The 21,271-nt window shown below is 56.4% G+C and overlaps 1 protein-coding gene across 1 annotated transcript in view; it reads right to left on the bottom strand.

Moving 5' to 3' along the window:
• Window positions 1-1,703: 1,703 nt before the first annotated feature.
• Window positions 1,704-21,271, bottom strand: part of LOC308610771 (uncharacterized protein) — a gene marked incomplete at its 5' end in the record, with an annotated part of 32,633 nt that continues 13,065 nt past the window's right edge. The window contains 4 exons of the mRNA XM_081259782.1: window positions 1,704-2,076; window positions 2,350-2,450; window positions 2,987-3,067; window positions 19,641-20,006. Coding sequence (XP_081115908.1) covers window positions 2,360-2,450; window positions 2,987-3,067; window positions 19,641-20,006 — 538 coding nt within the window. The 3' untranslated portion in view covers window positions 1,704-2,076; window positions 2,350-2,359. The remainder of the gene's footprint in view (window positions 2,077-2,349; window positions 2,451-2,986; window positions 3,068-19,640; window positions 20,007-21,271) is intronic.

Here is a 21,271-nt window from a genome sequence, read left to right as displayed (position 1 = left end):
GGCCAGAAGCAAAGGAACACACCTGAGCCAGAGGTTCAAGGAGGGAGGTGGAACTTCCCTGGCAGGAGGCGCTGGGGATGCAGAGAGTTCAAGAGCCACAGGCCACACCATTCAAGGTACAGCACATGACACCCTTAACCTGCCCTTCTCCCTTCTCCCTTCCCCTTTCCCAGCCTTTTGGAGAACACACTTGGATCGAAAGTGGACGGTGCTAGATTCCAGGGAGCCCCACATTGACTCTTCTTGTGGCTGAAAGGATTGGGGACAGGGGTGGGGTGTGGGCTAAAAGGCACAACAGTCCGGTGTGGTGGCCCAAACTACGACTCACTTCCACGGCTGCGGTGCGTGTGACTTACAGATGGAGGGGTAAAAAGAGTCAGTGCGCTGGCGAGCCACCCCACCCGAGCCCTAGATTAGATTAAGCCCCAAACCTGGGTGGTTTGGCCTGGGAGCTGCAGAGGGAGGGGGCTGAGTAATTCAATGACGCCTGCTCGCTGGGGACCAGCAATCAGGAGCGAGTGCAGAAATCGGAGCAGCCCAGGCTGCCGGGCTGGGGCTGGGGCTGGGGCTGCAAGATTCCGGCCCACAGGGAGCAAGCAGAAGCCACCCGTTTTCCGTCTAGCGGGAGGAGGGGGGAGGCTGCTGAGGCACAGGGGAGAGCCCCGCCCCCTCCTTAACTTCCCGGCCCACCAGCCCCACCCACACCACATTCTAGTTTGCTGCATGAGTGAAGGGTCAGGACAAGCTGCATTTTATTCACAGGATTATCACGGTGCGTGATTTATCCTCGTGCAGGATTTTAATTGCTCTTTGGAGGTTGAGCCGTTTCTTTTGACTGCGCTTCAGCTCCATATCCTGCTGTTAAATGCTGGGTTAATAAGTAGGGGAGCCTTTAATGCCTGGGACCGATGGCCCTAGGCAATTCCCCTGCTCAGACTCCCTTGTCCGGGGCAGGGTGGCGGGGGAGGGCCCCCCCCCAGCCACGGCCTCTTTACACAGGACCCAAACCTGAGTGTGAAATCACTGGTGTGCAGCTCATGGGGGCAACTTTTCTTTCTCCTCCCTCACACACCCACCCACACAGCTCCCGAAAGCCCAAATGTTCCCCAAGTCGACACATTTCCTTTGTTAGCAGGAAAAAATACGCAAATGCTTGCTTTTACACTTTAGCACACGGAGCTGACTGCCAGGTCTGTTGGGTGGGAGCCACCAAGGACTGGGGACTCTTTTTCCGAGAGTGACTAGGGGTGGGGTCGGGGAGCACCTGGGAGACCTGAATCCCAAAGCCAGCCAGGCTATCCCTCTGCATTTCTTTGTCCTAACACAGGCTTTTGTCCACCAGCATCCCCCATCGGCCCCTATACAGAAGAGAACACCATCTGTTCATCAAGAGCCCCACGCCGCAGACACACGGCGCGTAGTTAGAGCTCAACGATGAAGCTGGAGGAGAGGCAGGGATCTCCCAGTTGTGTCCGGCCTGGTGGGATTCTAGAGAAGCTATTTCTTTAGGAAGCGTCCCTTTCTTTAGACAGACTGGGGCATTTCCAGTGGCTGGCCACAGTGCCCCGAAAAGGTGGACTCAGATGGACTTGGGCATCAAGGAAGGTTCTGTGGGGGGCTCACGGGCTGTTCTTCCATGTTTCGAACATACAAATCAAGTTGGGGGCAGGCCACCACTAGTGCAGGGCCCACCAGAAGGCACGTTCAACAAAGTGTCCCCTCCCTAACCCCTGCAGCCCCTTCTACAAAAGGAAGACCAAAAGGAAGATGTCCAGGGAAGCCTCATCTAAAAGGTGGAGGAGCAACATTCCTCGGTGCAAGTGTCCTGGCCGTGGCTGCAGCGGGAGGACCACACCATGCCACCCCCTGGCTGGGTGTCATGATGAAATTTGGACATTATACCAGAAGCCAAAGGGTCACTCCATCAAACCCTTAAGAAAAGGATGAGGGACGAAGCGTGTGTGCCCTCGAAGCCCCAATCTTCTTCTGGTGCTCCAGTCTTCAAAACTTACACAAGCTGCCTCTTACATGTCTCCTTCAGTTGTCACCTTGGGACAAGGACCTCTGAGCACCTGACTGAGGAAACAGAAAGGCCCCTGCCACAATCATCCTACTGAACCCTCTCCCCTCCCCTCAAAAAGGGCCAGCAGTCCCCTTCCCTTGAAAGGGCTTTTCTTTAGAAAGGGCGGCCTGGACTTAGCATGAGAGGGGAATGCACTTTAGAGACACCTGGGACCATGGGGTGCTTTCAAAGCCTCTCCCCGCCCTTCCAGGTCTTGACTGGTGGGGTTTTCAATATTAACACCGCACAGATAAATAACACCCAGTGGCAGGATGAAGTGTTCTTACGTGCACAGGGTCAGATGGAGGGTTGAGGCCCCGAGCGTGGTCCGTTGAGGCCCCGAGCGTGGTCCGGTGTCACGGGAGTGGAGGCGGGGCGGGGCGGGGGGCTGGCCGTGAAGAAACAAGAGGAGGAGGGGCAAGGCTCAGTACTGGATCCTGCTGACTACACCCACACACACACACCCACACCCACACCCACACACTTATAAACTTTAGCTGCCCCATGAACTTTTTGTGAACTGTTTAAAAGTGGAGGTCTGTTGAACAAACAGCGGCGCCACTGCCAGCCATAATTTCATTGCAACGAGCTAAAGACTTTTAACTCTCTTCCGGTTCCGGGCCAAAGATGGACCTGAGTGGAAAGGGCCAAGGAGCCGGGGGCCCTGCCTGGCGTGAGGCCCTTCTCCAGAGTGACAGCCCAAATCCTGGGCAGGAACACCCTCATCCTGGGCAAAGGCCATACTGCGTACACCCCACCATCACTGAAGAACGGGCCCACCCCCCATCTCTCTGGGATGTAGAACTAAACTAACTAAGGGGATCGTGGGCGCAAGGGACACAGAGATAGGGTCAGAGACACCGCCACGCTCACCCCATTCCTCTTCTAGAAGCGGCTATTGAAATAGTTGGGGGTCTTTCTTACTTTCTTCTTCTTCTTTTTTTTTTAACCTCCAAGGAAAAGTTCTTCAAAAGTGACTTCCCTGACCCTTGGCTGTGGGTCATGCTGCAGGGGGCAAATGACGTGATTTAGATGACAGACACAGCAGGCGCTTTGCTGCTGTATATAAGAGGCTCATCTGCCCTTATTTCTCAACGACCCCCCCCTTTTCTTCCACAGGTGGGTGATGCTTCTGGAAGTGCCAAGATGTGTGAAGCCAGTCATGAAAAGCACTTTACAAGCACCAACCTGTTTCCAGTGGGAGCTGCTAAGCTACACCCTGGCTCTGGGTTTTAACCCTTTTTTCCAGCAGTGGAGAGAAGGGGGCAAGGATGTGGGACAGGGATGAAGAGGGAAGGTGGCCAAGAGAAGGGGTCAGCCGGGGAGACGGAAGAGCGTCTGGTTTCTGAAGAACAGACCAGGAATTGTGGTGGCTGCCCGCTGAACACCCAGTTCTGCGAGAGACCCGGCTTGCAAAACGCAGACTTGCCGCGTGGTCTCCGGCTTTCGGTCTGGCCCTAGGGGCAAGCACAGGAGAGCTTGAGTCTCCCTCGACAGACTTGGGCAGTCATCTGGTCCGGGAGCCAAGAGTTATGATTAGCATCCGAGCTTGGCCTGGACGCTGGGGAGAAGAGCCTGATTGGCAGAAAGAGGTCAGAGGGACCAAGATTAGGAGCTGTCCCCCCAACCTCGGCATCCCTGAGCGAGGGCACTTTGGCCCTCTGTGAAAAGACACGAGGGGGCACACGGGTCCCCAGCTGCACCCACCACCGTTCTGCCGATTCCTGCCATGAAGACACCATTATGGAATGAGGAGAAGGAGAGAACGTTTGTTTTGTTCTTTTTCTTTAAAGGCGACTTCCCTTGGCAGGCAACAAACAGGCTGCAAAGGAAGGAGCAGTGGCCGTGAGAGGCTGGCGTGAGCGCAGGGAGGAAGGCAGCACCAGGCCACTCCTGCCACCTCTCCTTTCTCTCCACCCCAGCTCCTCCTGGCACCGGGCCACTTTCCACTGCCTCCGCCCTTGAGGCGCTGATGGATTGGTTCAAGTCTGCACAGCACGCTTGTCAAGTGACAGCGACGGAATGGGAAGCAGTGCCACCAAACCATCCCAACTCCACTCCAATACGAACGGTGCCCCTTCCTAGGGCCTCACTCTCTAGGCACCCCATGCCGCATCAGGCATTTATCCAGTTAGTGACCAAGAAGACCTGGACGGGTTTTGGGGAGCTTCCGGCTCAGAAGGCCGGGCAGACGGCAGGGCTCCCAGCCAGCATGCCATGTGCCACGGTCCTCCGTAGGCTGGGGACCTCTTCGGGGAAGGGGTGTCTCTCGCTGCACCGGCATGGCTGGTTCTCTGTGGAGGACACGCGCGCGCGCGCGCGCAGTCACCACAGCCTCCCAGCTCCCACTCTCATCCACGGCGTGTCTCTGGGCAGGTGGCCGGACCTCTTCAACTCTGGCCCCCTCATCTGTAAATATTTGGCACCGTGTTTTCCAGAGGATTAAACTGCACTATGGACTTGAGTTCTGCCTGGCAATAGCTGGTGCAGGCCACATCTAACCCATTAAACAGCATCTGACTCCACTAAACATTCTACGTAACAAACCAACCCCAGAATGGCTACATAGTTTCCTTGCGGCAGAGGGAAGGCTGAGGCAGGGACACAGAGGGGGCCAGGGAGGGGTGACCTTCTGCAGAGTGTGTGGCTTTCATGGAAGCCCAAAGCTCATGGCGCGGGAGCCCTTCCTGGGACTGCTCCAAGCGCAGACTGAGTCACACACAGACACTTCTCTACTGGTGTCAAGGAAGGGAGGGAAGAAGAAGTTCCTATTTTAGCACTGGGGGCCGCGAGGAGGTGGGAGATGAGAAAAAGCGGTCCAGGGTGTGCAGCGTTGGGGCAAGTCCTCCTGGGATGTTTTCCCCAGTATGTGTAGCAGTGGGGAGAAGGGAACCCCAAGGATGCCCCCAGGTCAGGGCGAGGGTCGCAGGCTTCCTGGGGTGTGGCTGAAGGAGGTCGCCCGACGGGTCCTGCAGCCGGGCATGGGTGCTGGGGGGGAGTGAGGAGTGGAAGGAGTGATCCAGCCTGCCCAGGCGCTGTCTCTTGGCACACTCCAAGTCATGGCTGTCGCCGCCTCCAGAGGCGTCCCCACTCACGACCCAAGTTTTGCATTAGTAACAGAGCTGCGGAGCAGGAGTGCGGGTGTGACGGGGTGGGGGACGGGAAACTCACGCGGCTGGCCCTGACCTTTTGAGCAACCAGAACCTTCCCTGCCTCCTCCCAGGGCGCCAGGATAGCGCCGCGAGCCACTCGGGTCAGTCGGGAGTGAACTTGGCCCGCAGCAGCAGCGGCGGCGGCGAGTGGGGGAGGGGCGCCCCCTCCCCCGCCTCAGCCCCGAGCACGGATCGGTCGGCAGCAAAGGGATTTTCTCTCCCACCACACACACCCGCGCTGCCGCAGGCTCCGCGCCCCTCCTACGCCAGGTCCCCGCGCGGGGCCGCCCCCCCACACGCACCCCCCGCCCGACCTTCCAGGACCCCCGGCTCTCTCGGCCAGCCCCCGACCCCAGCTCACCCCGCCCGCGCGCTCCTCTGGGCTCCCCCTTCCCAGGCGCCTGCCGCTGAATCTCTGACAAAAAGCAACTTTGGGTGGGTTCACGGAGAACCCAGGATGTGCGGCGGCGCGCCCCAGGGGAGTGGGCACTGACTGGAGACCGCTCCGGCCCATCGTCCTGCGCTCCCTTCGGCCAGTCTGGAGTGTTCTCTCCGTGGAAGCCTCCCCCACCTTCCCCGATTCAAAGATGCAAGCCAGGTGTAGCCAACTGTAAAAGGGGGCTCGGGGGCTTGGGGAGGGGGGCACCAGCAAGGATCGACCGGGAGAGCCGCCGCCAAACCGGGGCTGCCCGCCACACACCCCCTTTCCCAAAAACAGAGCCGTGGCCCCCCGTCAGCTCTTGGACCAACCTCAGACACTTCCCCTTCCCCCCGCCAAACCCCCCTCCCGACGCCAGGCCTCGGCTTTTTGTTCCTTTCACTTTCTTTCACGGTTGTGCCACACACAAGCACGCGTGTACGCAAGAGGGGGCCCCATTTGGAAGCTGGTGTCCCTCAACAGGAGGCAGCAGCCCAGGACAGGAAACCTCGGTTGAAAGCAATCAATCAACCTGACTCCTCTCCTCCCCGCCCACCCACCCTCCACACCCCCTCGGGTCTGGTCCCTACAGGCTGGGTTCCCACTTGGAGTCTACACAACCTGGAGGCAGATCCAGAATAAACGATCCATAGACCACGACTCTAGACGGGGTGTCACTGCACTGCAGCCTCCATCAGGGCTTTGTAGAAATAAAGTGAACTCACTGCAAACTCCTCCCCCCACAAGGAACAAGCTAGACCAGAAAGCTATTAACGACAGCTATCATTAGTACACACAGGAAGCACAAAGGAACTTTTTACGAATAAAAGATGCATAAAACACAGGGTCCTGTGACCTGCACCCGGCTTCCCTGCTGATTGTGTGCAGCCTGGGAGTCCTGGGAAGGCTGGGGATGAGGGTCAGAGGAGGACAGGGGCTCCCACTTTCTTTACGAGGAACAATAGGAACCCCACGTCTGTTCATCTTGGAACCCGGAACACCCCAAACAAAGCTGTGGGAAAACTGCGGTAGACGTGGGGGCCCGTGAATTTTTCTAGCTGTTCAGAGCTTAATTACTCCTCCTTGACCCGTGGGACCAGACACGACACCACCAAGGTTAAAATGCCCCAAACAGCGCCCAGCAGATGTGAGCGAGCTGGCAGACGCGCCAATGAGACCTGCCTGCCTCGGAGCACGATAACAAGTGACTCATACGTTGCATATCGTTGAAAGAAAATTATTTTTCTCTAATTTGCATTTGCTTCGGGGGAAAAAAAAAGCCAACCAGAGTCCCTCTTCACAAGCACGAGTCTAATCCTGGAAATGCAGCCCGGCTGCTTTAAGAGAGCTGGAAGGAGGGAAAGACTGCCAGCGCTTTGGCGTTGCAGGCTTGTTTATCTTTCCGCCTTTCCTCCAAGGCGAAACTCGTTTTGCAAGCAACATTCCTACAGAAAATGGCACACGTCCTAAAAAGAGACCAATTTATAGAACTGGCACCGAAGTTCATGTATCATTCCAGAAGCATCTCCCAGCTCCCCACTAGGGAACCCAACTAGATGTAGAAGTCCACATTATAACTCAGAGAGTAGATGTGGGGGCAGGGGGGAGCGGAGGTGGACCCGTAATTTGCAGATATCCTGCAAGCTGTACACTCAGGGGCCGAAATCACACAGAAGGGCAGGATATAGAATTAAGTCAGCTCTAAATGATCCTCCAAAGCCCGGGGGCCAGGGTTGCGGAAGCCTTCAACCTTGAGGTTGGGGGGAGTGGTGCTTACCCCCAGCTTGCCCCAGGACAGCCCAGGGGCAGGCCCATCTTCTGGACCATCCTGAGGACCATCCTGAGCCTGCCAGCTTGGACCGGCCCAGCGGGGTATTGCTGCCACCCACCAACTGTTCTCCCTCCCACCCTGGCGCCTCCCCGCAGTGCCTGGCAGAGGACCAGGAACTCAGAGAAGGCCGGGCTGTGGGCATCTCGTTGATTAAGTCACAGAGTGGGTGGCGCTGTGGGCAGACCTCAAGACAGCACCGCTGGTCCTGCAGCTGAAAGGCAAGTGCGCTCTTAAAAACCGGGAAGGCAAAGGGAGGCGGGTGATCAAAAGCCGACTTGCACCCCTCCCCACCCCCATTCACCCCCCTTCGGGTCCTGAACCTACACACTTGTGTTTCCAATCCAGGAAACGGGGCCGAGGGCATAGAACACAGCGGCCGCCTGTCTCTTGAACTTATCTGAATAACAGGGCCATTTCAGAGGAAGAACAACGGCCTTCAGAGCCTCTGCAATTTCCAGAAAGCCTTCAGTTAATACATTCTTTCCAACAGGCTTGCTTTAGGGTGGAAAGTTACTTTCCCAAATCTTAACAACCCGGTCACAAGCCACTGAGGCCCCAGGTCAACAGATCCCGGCCAAACCCCTCCAGACAGTTGACACTCATGACCCCGCAGGCCTTCTCCTGCCACCTCTGCCTAACAAGTTCCCTAATCCACAACACACCAACCAGCGCGCACGTCCACCACGATCCCAGGAGCCAGAAAGATGCGTGTCGCGGGGTGCGGGTGCCGCCGCCGGAGGGCTCTCTCGCAGCGCATCCGAGGGCTCCCGGGCCAGCAAGGGGCGGCCACCTCTGCAGCTCTCCGTGGGCCTGCACAGTGCACGCATTGTGTGAGCGCCGAGGAGGCACAGCGCTGCTCCTGCACCAACAGCTGTCACATTATTTGCACTCGCTGTAAACAGCCTTCACATTCCCCCCTTACCACACAGTTAAAGCCAGACTAACAATCCAGTTAGAGATCAAACCAACAGCAGCATTGTGTCTGCCTTCGCACCAAGCCCAGCAGCTGGCAGGTTTCTCCAGAACAAGAGACCCCCCCTCCCCCCACCCTTCCAGGCTCCAGCCAAGGCTAGCCTAGACAGCAATGCGTGTGTCGCTGCTGATTGTTAAAGCAAGAGAACACAGCCATTTCGCGCAGAGTTCTGTGGGGTTCATCAGCTCTCTCCCAGAGTTTCTTCCTCTCAGGCCCCCTCCCCCATTTCCTCAGCTGGGAATAAAGGTTGTTCAGACTCCCAGGGTCGGTTTCTCTGCTCAGCAAAGCGTGGGTCAGCCTGCCCCGGCCAAGCCTGGGGTCCTGCAGCCCTCTCTACCGTGGTCCCAGAGGCTAGGCAGCTTGGCACTTTCTGCAGCCCAAAGCCTCGTGTTTCGGAAAACCGTCCAACTCCCTGAATCCTTCCTGGTCGCCCCACTGATCAAAATGTCTCCTTTTATGATTTTTGGTTAAGTCGAACATTTCCATCATCGTCATTATTAGCGCAAATTACACGCCTAATCGGTCCTTAAATAGATTTTAATTAAATAATCATACAAGGCTCATTTTATGACTTAAGAAAGGCATTCGTTTTCCTTATAAACTTTCCACCAGGATATAGAAAAATGATAGCAGACAAATACTTATTCTTTGAAAAGCACCAATAACTGATGGGCAGAGTATTGGGAAAGCAGACCCTGCTTCACACCTTCTGGAATCCAAGTGGAGACTAGACAGACCACATCTGCACAACTTTCCTCCGGAGAAGGGAGAGGGGATTTCTTCCTCCAAAGCATTACTTTTGTCTTCTCTTTGGGGCCAGGAGAAAGGAACCCCAAATGTTCCTTTTCCTTGCCCATCTGAAGAGATGTCTCCAGCTTAGAAGTCTCTTCTAGAGACCACTCCTCGCCACCCCCATCTGTTTTCCACCCCTCAGTCTGCTGAGAGCTGTGGTGGAAAGCAGGCAGGCTGTGCTTGTTAAATGCTCTGTAAAATGCTGTTAATAAAATAATAAATACAAAGGATGGAGGCTGCTGGTTCCATGGGTGTTTTGACTGGAAATGCCTTGGCACTTGTCATGTGTTTACGGGAGGGCAGACAACTCTAGGAATTACATAGTTTGGACATCTCTGTACTTCATTTATTCTTTCCTAATTGACGTAGGCCTAGAGCTATGTCAAGTTTGCATTTGTACAGAACTGTTAAATGCCTAAGAGTTTCTCCAATTAAACCAAGTTTTAAATCAGACCCAAGGCTGGAACGTACTCTCGGCCTCGCCCCACTCCACCCCTCTGCCTCTGTGGCTGGAGAAAACAAACAGACCCTCAACAAGATCCCCTGTCCTTGCTCTCCCCACCTTCATCACCCCCACCCGCGGGGGGGCACCTAGGGCAAAGGTTAAGGTGTCTTCAGATTACAGGCAAGGCCCTGGCTACACACACTGGAAAGCACTGAAGTTGGGCGCATCCTGGGCATACTCGAACCTCTAAAATAGTGAGCTAAGATCGGGGGAAAACTGCTGGCCTGGTAAAACCCACTGTTCACAAAACAATGTCAGCAAAGACTGGAAGGCATTCTTTAGAGAGGTACCAGGGACTCATGCCTACTGAAGCTCTTTCAGCACAAAGGCTTTTAGGGGAAGAAGGGAAAAGGGGGGTGGGGGGGAGGAGAGAAAGGGAGGGCTCCTGTTTCAGAGCAGGCATCCCCAGAGAGTCAAGAACCAAGTGTAGCTTCAATCAAACGCTGACTTCCCCTCTGGGAGTCTAGTAGGAAACCTGATCACAGTAGCTTACTACCGGCCTGGATCCATACAGGTCTGGTTTTCTTCTCATGCTAGTAAAGTTTTTAAAATACATATCCATAGAAAAGAAGCAATCCCTGACAGACTTTTATTGAAAACCACACTGAGACCTCATAACATCCGGACTTAATCCCTATCAGACAAACCACAGCACCTCTGGCCTCTGCAGCGGGCCAGACCCTTTCACCTCTTCCCACCAGGTCTCTCCCCTCCAGCCGCTGCTGTTCCCTCCCCCCGAAAGAATGACGGGAGGACTTGCCAAAGAGCACCTAGATACCGGTTCTGGAATCAATTCCTAACCATATAAATGATCCCACTTAGGGGGAGAAAAAAAAATCCCAGCCTTTTCATATGGATTCCTTTAAAGCCCAGAATGCAAAGAACTGTAACAAAGGGAAAGAAGGAGGAACCCACGGAGGCAGACCTGGAGGAATAGCCTCAGGAATACCCTTGGAGGGGAGCTTAACCTGCAGGTTGGTCCCCAGACGCTGGCCTACGCAGGTCTTGCGGGGGGAGGGCGGCGGGCATCTCAGGGGCAGCAGGGAACGGAGAAGCAACCTATAGGAATCTGACCAGTCATTCAAAGCAATTACTAATCCTCCGGGCCTACTATGTGCCAAGTATTCTTTGATCCTAAAGGTGGAAAATTATACCCAGTCTGACAAATAAGAAACTTACTGAGGCTCAGAGGCCATAAATAACCTGTCCCCAAGGTCACACAGCTAGTAAAAATGGGCCACGGTCAAACTCAGTCCTGGAGTTGCGGAGAGGAGCCAATTATCGGTCAAATTGTGCCATCCCGAATCCCCAAGAAGTTCGGAAGGCTTCCTTAGCCCTTGTACTCCAATACAGAGTAAAAGGATAGCACTTAACACCTATGAAATTCGGTCCACAAGGAGCCCGCATCCTAGTTTCTCCTACACCCAGAAATCTCTTGGTCCATGTGAAGTCTTTCGAAATTTCTGCCAACATCCTACCCATCTCCCTACACTGGAACACCCTGCTGTGAGGCCAGGGATTCCCAACAAGGCTCCACTTTCCCCTCCTCCAGGAGCCCAGAACAGGCAGTGGGAGGTGGGTGCTACTCTTAGGTCTCTGGAAAAAGTGCTGACACCTGGAACTACAAGAAGGCTTGCCACACTAGTTTTGCCACATAAAGCAATCAATCAAATTATCTAGACAGAGCAAAAGCCCTTTGGAAAGACTGCCTACATCTACCTTTCCTAGGACTTTAATGAAAAACCCAGGGACCAAAGTGGGCTGGGGAGGCAACTGAGGGGGAAGCGGCTTGCAAGATGCTGGACCCTCCTGGACTCCTGGGGGTCCCCACAAAAAGCCAAGTCCCGAGACAAGCCGGAGGTTGGGGTTCTCTCTCCTCTCCAGAACTTCTCATCCCAGCAGCGCAGGGTCAGCGCTCAACATCCCCTCCCCACCCCGTCTTCAATTTCCTGGTCTGCCCCGGGCTTTCAGAAGCTCCGGGAACCATCCACACCCGATGCCACAGACGCCACAGGCTCCACGACCCAGGGCCGTCTCCAGCTCAGCTCGGTGGGAAGGGGAACGGGCAGGAGCGCCGGACACTCAGCCGCCCCTGCGGCTTCCCGGCCCCGGGCGGGTGGCTCCTCCAGTGGCCGAGGCTCCGGATGCGTGAAATGGCTCCAGGAGCGCCTGGGGCAAGCCAGGGCCTCCGCAGCGGGAGGGACCGAGGCGATGGCGGAGCCGGGTCCTCACCCCTCTAGTCAGCCAAATACGCCCCGGCGGCCCGGCAGCCCCTGGCTTGCAGCCAGTGGCTTTCTCTCTTTTTTAAACTTTCCGGCCTTGGCGATCACCGCCGATTGGGACAGGATTTCCAGCCCCCGCCTTCCCTCCTCCACACCCTCCGTGCAGGCCCTTCCAACCTCCAGGGAGGTGATCCCCCCACCCCCGGCACCGTGAGTCTCTGGCCCCGGCAGACCCTCCCCCGCCCCCGCCACTTGGGCCACCTGGAACGAGCCGCTTCCCAAAGCGATCGGCGTCCGGCCGAATCTGGGGCTGCTGCTGCTGCGTCCGGGGAGGAACTCCCGCAGCCTCCAAACGTCTAGGTCTGCCCGCAGCGGCATGCAGAACCGCCCCCTACTCGCGGGGAGGGGGGGGAGGGGGGCGGGGAAAGTTTAAGGCCTGTCTTTAAAAAAAAATGTAACTCTTCAGATGCAAGAATTTGGGTGCCCTTGGCACGGTTATAAGCGCTCGGGTAGAACAACAGAAATGGGGGGTGCCGGAAATGGTGCAGGAAGACCCCTATAACCCTATAAACCTCTCCTCCCCCCTCGCAGTTACTATTAGCATTAAAAGATCCCAGTGCCTTCAATGCAATAGTGCCTGTTTATAACTTTTCCCTGCTGGGTCCCCATACCCTAAACAAGCCCGCTCCTCACGTTTTGAAATCACCAGGGCAAAGATCGCTCCCAAATCTGTGACCTCCCGGAGCTCTTGGGCCTCTCACCTGCTCTGCCCCTGGCACCCTGACTTCACTCACCCTCTTCCCCCCAGTAGTTCCTCTGGTTTGCACCTAGACAATAAATTTAGTTTCATTTAGCTTCCGGTCTTTAACTTTAGCAGGTCTCCTTTTTGCATGCAAATCAATATGGCAATGACCATCTAAAAGCTCGCCCGGCCCCGGGTCAATGTAAATTGATCATTGTCCGCCTTCCACAAAATAACACCGGGAGTCTGTGATGCATAACGAGATTATACTGGAAACTGTCTTTTAGATCAAATTCTATTTAATGCTGTCAGGATCTTCTCCTAGCGGACTTCCCCGCTAGTCTAATCACGGGGCGCCGGAGCCCATGGGTGCTGAGGGGCGATGGCTGGCCGGGGAGACATGGTTCTAAGAAATAACAAAGTGCGGGGACGCCCCCACCCAATTCCAACACCCTCGAATAGGGGCCGGCGGAAATGAGCCTGCGCTGGGAAAGGGGGCCTGCTACAGAAACGTTGCGGGGGGCGGGGGAAGCTCATTGGTTAATTCCCATCCAACAGAAAGTCAGCTATCCCTTCCGGAGGAACACATGGCGGGCAACCAGCGAAAGCCGACGGGCCGGGCTGGAGGTTGGGAGACGTCCCCGGCCAAGTGCTCGGGGCACAGGCGGCTTGGCTGCCACGGGGGTGGCCTGAGAAGACCTTCCACTCCTGCCCCGGCTGCTTCTCAAGCCAGCGCCACCATCCAGGCCCCGGCAGCGCAGCCAGCCTTGCAAACAGACGGAATCCTGCCAGCCGTTCACTCGGGCGAGGCAGCCCGGTCGGGATAGGCCTCCCCTCCCCTGCCTGGGCGAGGCCCCTCCAGGCCCAAACCGTGTGAGCCGAGGGCTGGAGGCCTCCAGCCAGGAGAAGGTCCTCCCGCCCCTGCGCGGCCCCCAGGGTACGGGTGTGACCCTGGAGCTTAACAGAGGGCCTTCAGAGCTCCTTTCGGCCTCGGGCTGGCGGGGGAGCGGTGGGGCTGGCGGGGGAGCGGTGGGGCCAGCGGGGAGAGGGGCGGTACGGCGGCCCAAGTGGACCCGTGAGGCCCCACGCCCCGCCGGGCTGGGTCTGCCGGGCCCGCCGCCCTCGAGGAAACCACCGAGGTGGCATTGCCGGGGCCGCTGGGCACTCCCGAGGACTGTCCTGGGGTTCGGGCGGCTCGGAGGCCGGCGAGCCTCCTGCCCAGCCCCGGCTGTCGTGCCCAACCCAGCGCGGGCTCCACCCGAGTGCTGTCTTCCCAATAAAAGCTGGAATTCCCGGCTGGGCTCAGACAAAGAAGGACCGCGGCAAACCGACGCCACGCGCAAACCAAACCCAAGCCGAGTTTACGCGCGCGTCTGGGGTCACAGAGGCGCCTGCTAATCCTCTCTACGCTGGCCGTCCCCGCACGGTCTCCTCAAGGGGGAAAAAAAAAAGGGAAAGTAAGCATACCTCCCCTTGATTCCGCCCAGAGGCCGAGCTTCGTACTTCTTTCGGTTCAGTCTCTCTCAGTTCACTAGGCCCTGCGCCACCTTAGCAAACAGGGCTTAGAGGAGCGCAACATCCCTTGCTTCCGACCCAGAATGCAAAGCTACTCCTTTTTCCTCCACCATCCATCCTCTCAGGGTCCAGAACTCAAAAATCTTTCAGAAATCCTCCTACCTGCTCAAGACATACTCTCTTCCCCACTCCAGATGGGAAGAAACTATAACCAGAAGCAATCTTAGTAACCAAGGGCCATCCACCCTTAGCTAGGCACCGTCGCCCTCAGTTTCCCTCTAGCCGAAGACACAGTATTTCCCAGTGAATGAGTGTGCGAATGTGGTTGTGTGGCCCACACTTCCGTGCCCTGCTCTGTCTCACCGGGCAGGAAAATCTTCATCAGGCACTGAGGAGTTTTTGTCGTTCAGCCTGTGTATCTAAGCATGGATGTATGCATGTGAATGCTTTTTGTGTTTCCAGGTGACCCTCTTCACACCTTTAAATGGGCTTTTGTCTCTCGAACGAACTTACAGAAATTCTGCTCCAGTTGCCAGCTCAACAAAGTCTGGGATTTTCTCCTAGGATCTCGCTCTAGGTCTCAGTATTTGCATACCCATGTTTACATTCCTCGCGGCCAGTTCTTTCTCTCTTCTCTATCTCTTGTTCCATGTGGGCACCAGAGCCCAAGTGTCTTGATTTGTCTCAGCACATGTCATTCAGGCGCACATCTTAATCTGTGCATTCCTGTCTAACACGTACACCTCCCCACGACTTACATTCTTGCTTTGCCTATAATGGGGCTCGTTCCCAGACCAATATGGGTTTGCAGTTTAATGTAACTAGAGGATCCCCTAAGACTACAAACCCTAAAAGGAAGAGGAGGGGGAAGGAGAGAGGAATGTGACTAATGATTCATTTCTCTATAGGGTAACCCACCTACCTCAGGGGTCTACCTCAGGGAAAGAACGAGACCAATGCCTGCAGAGTTGTATTAAATTTTTAGACCCATTCAATGTTGACCCCATGGATGTGGATACAAATGATCGATCTTGTACACATCGCTGTCCAACTCCTGTTTGGAGGCTGCCTCCCTGCACATATCTTATTTGAACTCTCCACAAGTTCATGGTTAAAAGTGTTTTTATTTACATAGACAACTCAAGGACCCCTTTGCTCTCTCCGATGCATACCTGTACGCAGTGGACAGGCATTTCAGGCTTGGGTCTTTGGTAGGCAACACTCTCGGTCAGAGGCCCCACTGACTAAAGCTCTGAGCAGACCTTCACATACTGGGCCGCTGGGAACGGTAAGGTCTAACCTCTGCATCTCCCCAACTCACTTCCTTAAGTGAGGGTGCCCACTGTGTGTGTTCACACCTTCCCCATTGAGAAGTATCGGGTCAAATTAGATCACCTAGCAGCTGCGTTTGGTTCCTCGAAGAATCCAGCCCAATGTACCAGGATGTGAGATTGCATACACAGAAGAGAAAGGAAAACCCTAAGCCCAGACTCCCGCCTCCTCTCCCCAGGGGGCTACTTTGCCTCCAGGAATTGCTACTACACTCCCCACCCCCACTCTCCCTATCGTCTTTAAAGGGTTAAGAGAAACCCTCGCAGCCTTGCCTCCACCCTGGTCGCTGGGCCCAAAGGCTCGCTCGCTCACGGGAGTCTGCCGCCGCCTCCGCGGCCCGCCCCCAGACAGACAGAACGCTGGAGCGTGACCGCGCCTGCAGGGTCGGGGTGGGACTCTACGGGCTCGGGCTGCCCCGAGCGCACAGCGGGTCCGCCCCGGCCCCGGCCCACAGTGCTCCCGCCAGCCCGGCTGCCGGGGCACAGTCACAGCTCTGCGCGCTGGGCAGTCCGATTTTTATCTTGTCTAATCCCAAACTGGGCGGGGAGCACAGGCGTCGTGCTTAGAGAACAAGAGATAGGCAAGGGAGGCGGGGAGGAGCAGCCAGGCAGCGACGCGAGCGGGAGCGAGTTAAAGACACAGTCGAGGCGACCGAGAGCAGGAAGAAAGAGCGGGCTGCGCGGGCCTCGAGGCGCCGCACGCAACGCGCCGCCCGGCCAAGTTACACTCACCTCCCGGTCGCCCCTCGCCGCCCATCCCTCCCCACTTCCCAGAGGCGCTCTCCGCAGCCCGGGCCGCGGGGTCCCGGCCTGTGTGGGAGGCACAGGCCCGGCCGGCCCTGCAAAGGGCTGGAGAGAATCGCTAATAAGCTGTGCGGCCCATTGATCCGGAGAACACTTCCTAATTAACTCTCAGTCACCTACTGGTGACAGTGCCTCAAAGCACAGCGCTGGGGCCGTCCGAGCCCCAACCCCGACCTGCCCGCGGAGCGCCTGGCGCCCGAGCCCCGCGCCCCCCCCCCACTACCCCAGGCAATCCCGGTGAGTGACGGCGTAAACCCGCACACTAAAGGCCAGCCTCGGATTAAACCTGGACGGCATATTAATCACCGCCATCTCCCCGCTTCCTCCTCGCGGTGAAATCATGCCCATAATAAACACGGGAACCGACACTGCAAAGCCCAGACCAGATAACGGGTCGGGGGTGGAGTGGGAAGGGTCGAGAAGCAAATGTGTTTTCCAAGTGTCCACGTACAGGAGTCTCAGAGGCCGACAATTAAAATGCCTTCCACACAAGCAATTCTGTTGGCCAAACCGAATCCAACACCTCCTAAGGATTAATTTCGGCCCGCGGTGTCCGTTTCCAGTGCCACAGCAAGTGTCACATGGCTACAAATACCCAAGTCTGTCTGCGTTCACCACCCACCACCTTCTGGGGTGGGCCATTTCCTCCTCGTTTTTATTCCTAAGTCATTTTACGGATTTTTCTCCAGAGACTACCCCTAGAAGCAAATACCACTACCCCTCCTCTGGCCTTCTCTCAAAAAAAGAAAAAAACAAACAAACAAAAAAGCAGCTAAAACCCTGAGCTGTCTACTCTAGACACAAGAGGCTGTACGAATACCTATTTGAAGCGCGCTGGTTTCTTTTTTTAAGGTTTGTTTTTAAATACACATAACCCTCCCCCCTCCTTCGCTCTTCCATCCCCGCAACCCCCCAACCCTTTAGACGCCGGCGGCGCGCGCCCTCGCGCGCGGGCACTCACAGCCTCTAGCTGGAGATCGCGGACTTTCTGGAAAAGATTCATTAACTGCAAATTAAGCCTCGCCCCGGCTTCGGCCTACACGCGGCCAGGCTCAGCCGTCTCAGGGACCCGGGGACGTGCCCACTCGAGAGTGCAGGCGGCGCGAAGCCCGCCGGGACCACGCGTGCCTCGAGCCGCCCTACTCCGCACACGGCGCCCCGGGGCTTGCTTGGTAAACAGCAGGAGCACGTCGCCGCCGCCCCGAGCCCCCTAGTTGGCGGAGGCTCTGCAGCGCAGCCGCCCGCCTGCTCCGAGCGCGGGCCCCAAGGCGCAGCGGCGCCTCGCCCTCCCCGCCTCGGCCGAGGATCGCGCCCGGGTGCGCAAGTTCCTCTTCGCCCTCAGCCTCTGCGCCCCACGCCCTCCGAGTGGGACCAACTTCCTCCGGCCGCAGACTCGCACACGCCCTACAGGGCTTTCCACCAGACTCCACGCTACCCAGAGGAGGACCTAGGTCTCGCGCCCCCGACCGCCGCCGCCCCCGCCCCCGCACGATCTACCCCCACCCCTGGGGTCTCACAACTTAAAACCAACCCCACGACGTCGCGGGGAAGGTGGGGGTGGACCAGGGTGGCAGATTACAATTTTAAAAGAACATTTACAAAACAAAGCGTCTGACCTGACTGGCTGGCTGGCGGGCGGGCAGAGTCGGAACCCCTCGCTCTGCTCCATTTCCTAGTATTTTTTTTTTTAATCCACGTGATTCACGCTTTGGAGCAAGCCAAAGAAAGCCAAAACAACAAAAAACCGGGACTCCCCTCACGAGTCGCGCGGCAGCGGCGGCAGGTCGAGCTCGGCTCGGGGCGCCCGCCACACACACCCTCGCGCACGCACACGCCGTCGTTCCACGAGCAAGAACGAGCTGCCCCCGGAGAGGCGAGACGAGGCAGCGGCGGCTGGGGGTTTTTACAGTTCTTTCCTGAGTCGAAAAAGAAAGCAGACGGGAACCCGCCGCCCTCCCTTTCCTGCTAGCGAGCTAACGACGAGCCGAGCTTCCCAACTTCCAGCCCAGCTCACACCCCCGCCCCCCACGCCCGACTCGCGGCACTCAGCGACGACCGCGCTCCCGCGCACACAGGCACACACTGCCTGCAAACTTCCACTCCGCGAACTCCCTGCTCTCCTCCCAGCCCCCAGGGGGGCGGCAGTCCGCCCCCGCCGCGCCCCTCCCTCCCCGAAGCCCACGCCGGGCCGCTTAGGTTGGCTGCATTTTTAATAACTTACAGCTAGGAAATAAAAACGAAAGCGAGAAAAGCAGCCAAAGTGAAGCGCGAGGCACAAACTTCGAGGGGTACGCGAGAGTCAGAAGAGCCACCCGCCGCTAGTCTGGGCCCCGAGGGAGGGGGCCGACTGCAGCCCGCCGCACGCACGGCCGCCAGCCCGCGCGGCCTCCGCGGGGAAAGGTGTTCCGGGCACTGACCTGAAATCCCCAGCCGGGGAGTAAGCAGGGAGCCTGCGATCCGGCGCTTTGAAGTTTTCCCCGGAGCAGAGTCGAGGCGGCGAGGAGGAGCGACAGGAGGTGGGGTGGGTGGGGAGAGGTGTGCGGGGTTGGAGGAAAGTGGGGTGGCGACATTGGCGATGGGAGAAGAGGCCGGGCCGGGGAAGCGCGGCGAACAGCAAAGTTTGCCGCCCCCCGCTGCCCGCAACCCGCTCGCCTCCCTCGCTGTCTGCTGCGGTCGGCCCCGCCGAGGGGTGGGCTCTGGGCCGGGTGGGGGCGGGGGCGGGGGCGGGGCCGGGCGGGGCGGGCTCAAAGCTTCCGGGCAGGTGGCGACAGCCCCGCGCTCGGGCAGGAGCCCCAGCGCCATGTTGAGGATTAGCCGCGAGCGCCAGCTCGGGCTGGGTGTGTGAACGTGTGTGTGTGAGTGTGTTGGCCAAGTCTTCCCTGCGCGGCGACAGCGCGGCTTGGGCTCCCCGCCCGGCAGCTTGCGGGCTCCCCCTCCGCCGCCGCTGCCGCCTCGCTCCCGCTCTCGGTCGCGGCCTGGGCTCCGGCGCGTCTTCCCCGCTGCCGCCGAGCTCGGTTCGCGTTCAGCAAGGAGCGTAGCTCCGCCTCACCTCGCCGCTGGGAGCCCAGGCTCCGTCTGACGCCGCGCGCCGCTATCCCAACGCGTCCCCCCTCCCTGGTTCCCTCCTCTTCCTCCTCCCCCTCCCTCCGCCCTCTCGCTCGCCCTCCCTCCCTCCCAGCAGCCGCCTCCCCTCCCCCCGCAGGCGCAGCGCTCGGGCGACAGCCGCCTGCCCGACGCCTCCTCCAGCTCTCGCAAGTTTGAGCTCCCCCAGCCTCCGCTCACCCTCCGCTCACCCTCCGTTGCAGCGCCTGGGCGGTGGGGTGTCGGAGGGGTGATTCCCCAAGAAAGGTTTGCCCGAGTTGCCCCAGCCGTCATCGATTCCCGGCGCGTTTCGCCTAGCTGGGTCCGAACCCCAGACCACTTGGGTGGCGTCCCCCTCGCCCCATGTCCTCCCCTCCCCCGCTTGGACCGAGTTGGCTGCGCACACCCCGCCCGGGCGCGCGCCCTGGGCGAGTGAGAGACCGACTTGGGCGGCGGCGGCGGCGCGGGCGGCCCGTTGATCCTGAGCCGAGGGGATGCGGGGCGGCGGGGGCGGCTCTCCCAGCCGCGCGCCGAGACCCGGAGAGTTACAGAGCAGGCGTACATTGGAGAGAGCTTTCCTATATAGGAGAGCCAAGAATTTGTTACTTCTTGAGGGGGGAGCATGAAGGTAGGGGACCCTATAATGAGAATCCCAGGATTGCTTCTAGATTTCTAACTTGGATAAATGACAGGACGGTACTCTTTGGTGAATACTAAAGGAACAGTAACAGCAGCAAAAGTCTAAGAATGGAACTTTAACATATCACAATGCCACCTTTAAAGTAAATTTGGCATTCTCCTCCTTTTTGAATAAAAGAAAATGCATTAATTAAAGACATACACATTCACACACCTGCTAATATCTGCTCTTCTGCAATCATGTGTTTTCTGTATAGTGTCTAAATATCTATTCCAATTGAAGTAGTGCTTGAACACTTCAATATGCCTCTTTCCATCCAAAAAGAAAAACTGTCTATGACTGTTTCAACGTATTTTAAATATATGTATAATCATTGCCAACTTATCTGCTTTGCAGATTCTCGTTTCCTATACAATATTCAATATCTCCCTTTATTGAAAATGTCATTGCTCAGTATTATGATTGTTTTTCATTTTTATTATATGTCTGAATGTTAGAATTATTGATTAATCTCTTTATTAATGGAATAATCTCAGCACAATGTTAAATACACTTCTTCTCTACCATTATATGTTATTTTAACGATTTTCCATACAGTTACTTTAAATGGGATTTTCAGAGTTTTCAGGCTTTTTGAAGTCAGTGGGATAGGCTCCAGTGAGTAAAAGAAATGCTGAAGAACAACAATATGAATTAAACAAATTTAAGTAGTTAAGAAAGCACTAATCTAGTCATTGAGAAATATATACTAATATTTACATAGTATGTATATATAAATCAATAGTTTCAAAATGAGATAATCTACTGAACAAAATATCTTAAAATGTGAATGAAAAGATGTTGTAAAATCGCTATATGATTAAAGTACAAACATTTTTATAAGCTTGGAATATCAATAATAAGTGCATTTTTGTCTGGGAGACAAGTTGTTATCTGGGAAACCTCAAGACATTTTGTAGATTATCGAAATCACTTTACTATCAATCTTGAGCATTTCTCCTATCAACTCTATAATTAGTATTGGAAATTAGCATGATGACTCTATTTCACCATCAGGAACATTGAAGAAACTATTTAAAGTGCTAAACATTGGTTTTAACAAACAAAAAACAATTCATCTGAAGAAGATGTTACAATGAACTGAGGAATTAAAAGATCTCAAAGTAGAGAAATTTCACTGACTGCAGTATAAACAACTTGAGG

This window comes from Mesoplodon bidens (assembly GCF_964165515.1).
Source record: "Mesoplodon bidens genome assembly, contig: HAP1_SCAFFOLD_178, whole genome shotgun sequence".
Lineage (NCBI taxonomy): Eukaryota > Metazoa > Chordata > Mammalia > Artiodactyla > Ziphiidae > Mesoplodon > Mesoplodon bidens.
Note: the sequence above shows the minus strand (reverse complement) of the source record. Positions and strands in the feature narration are given on the sequence as shown.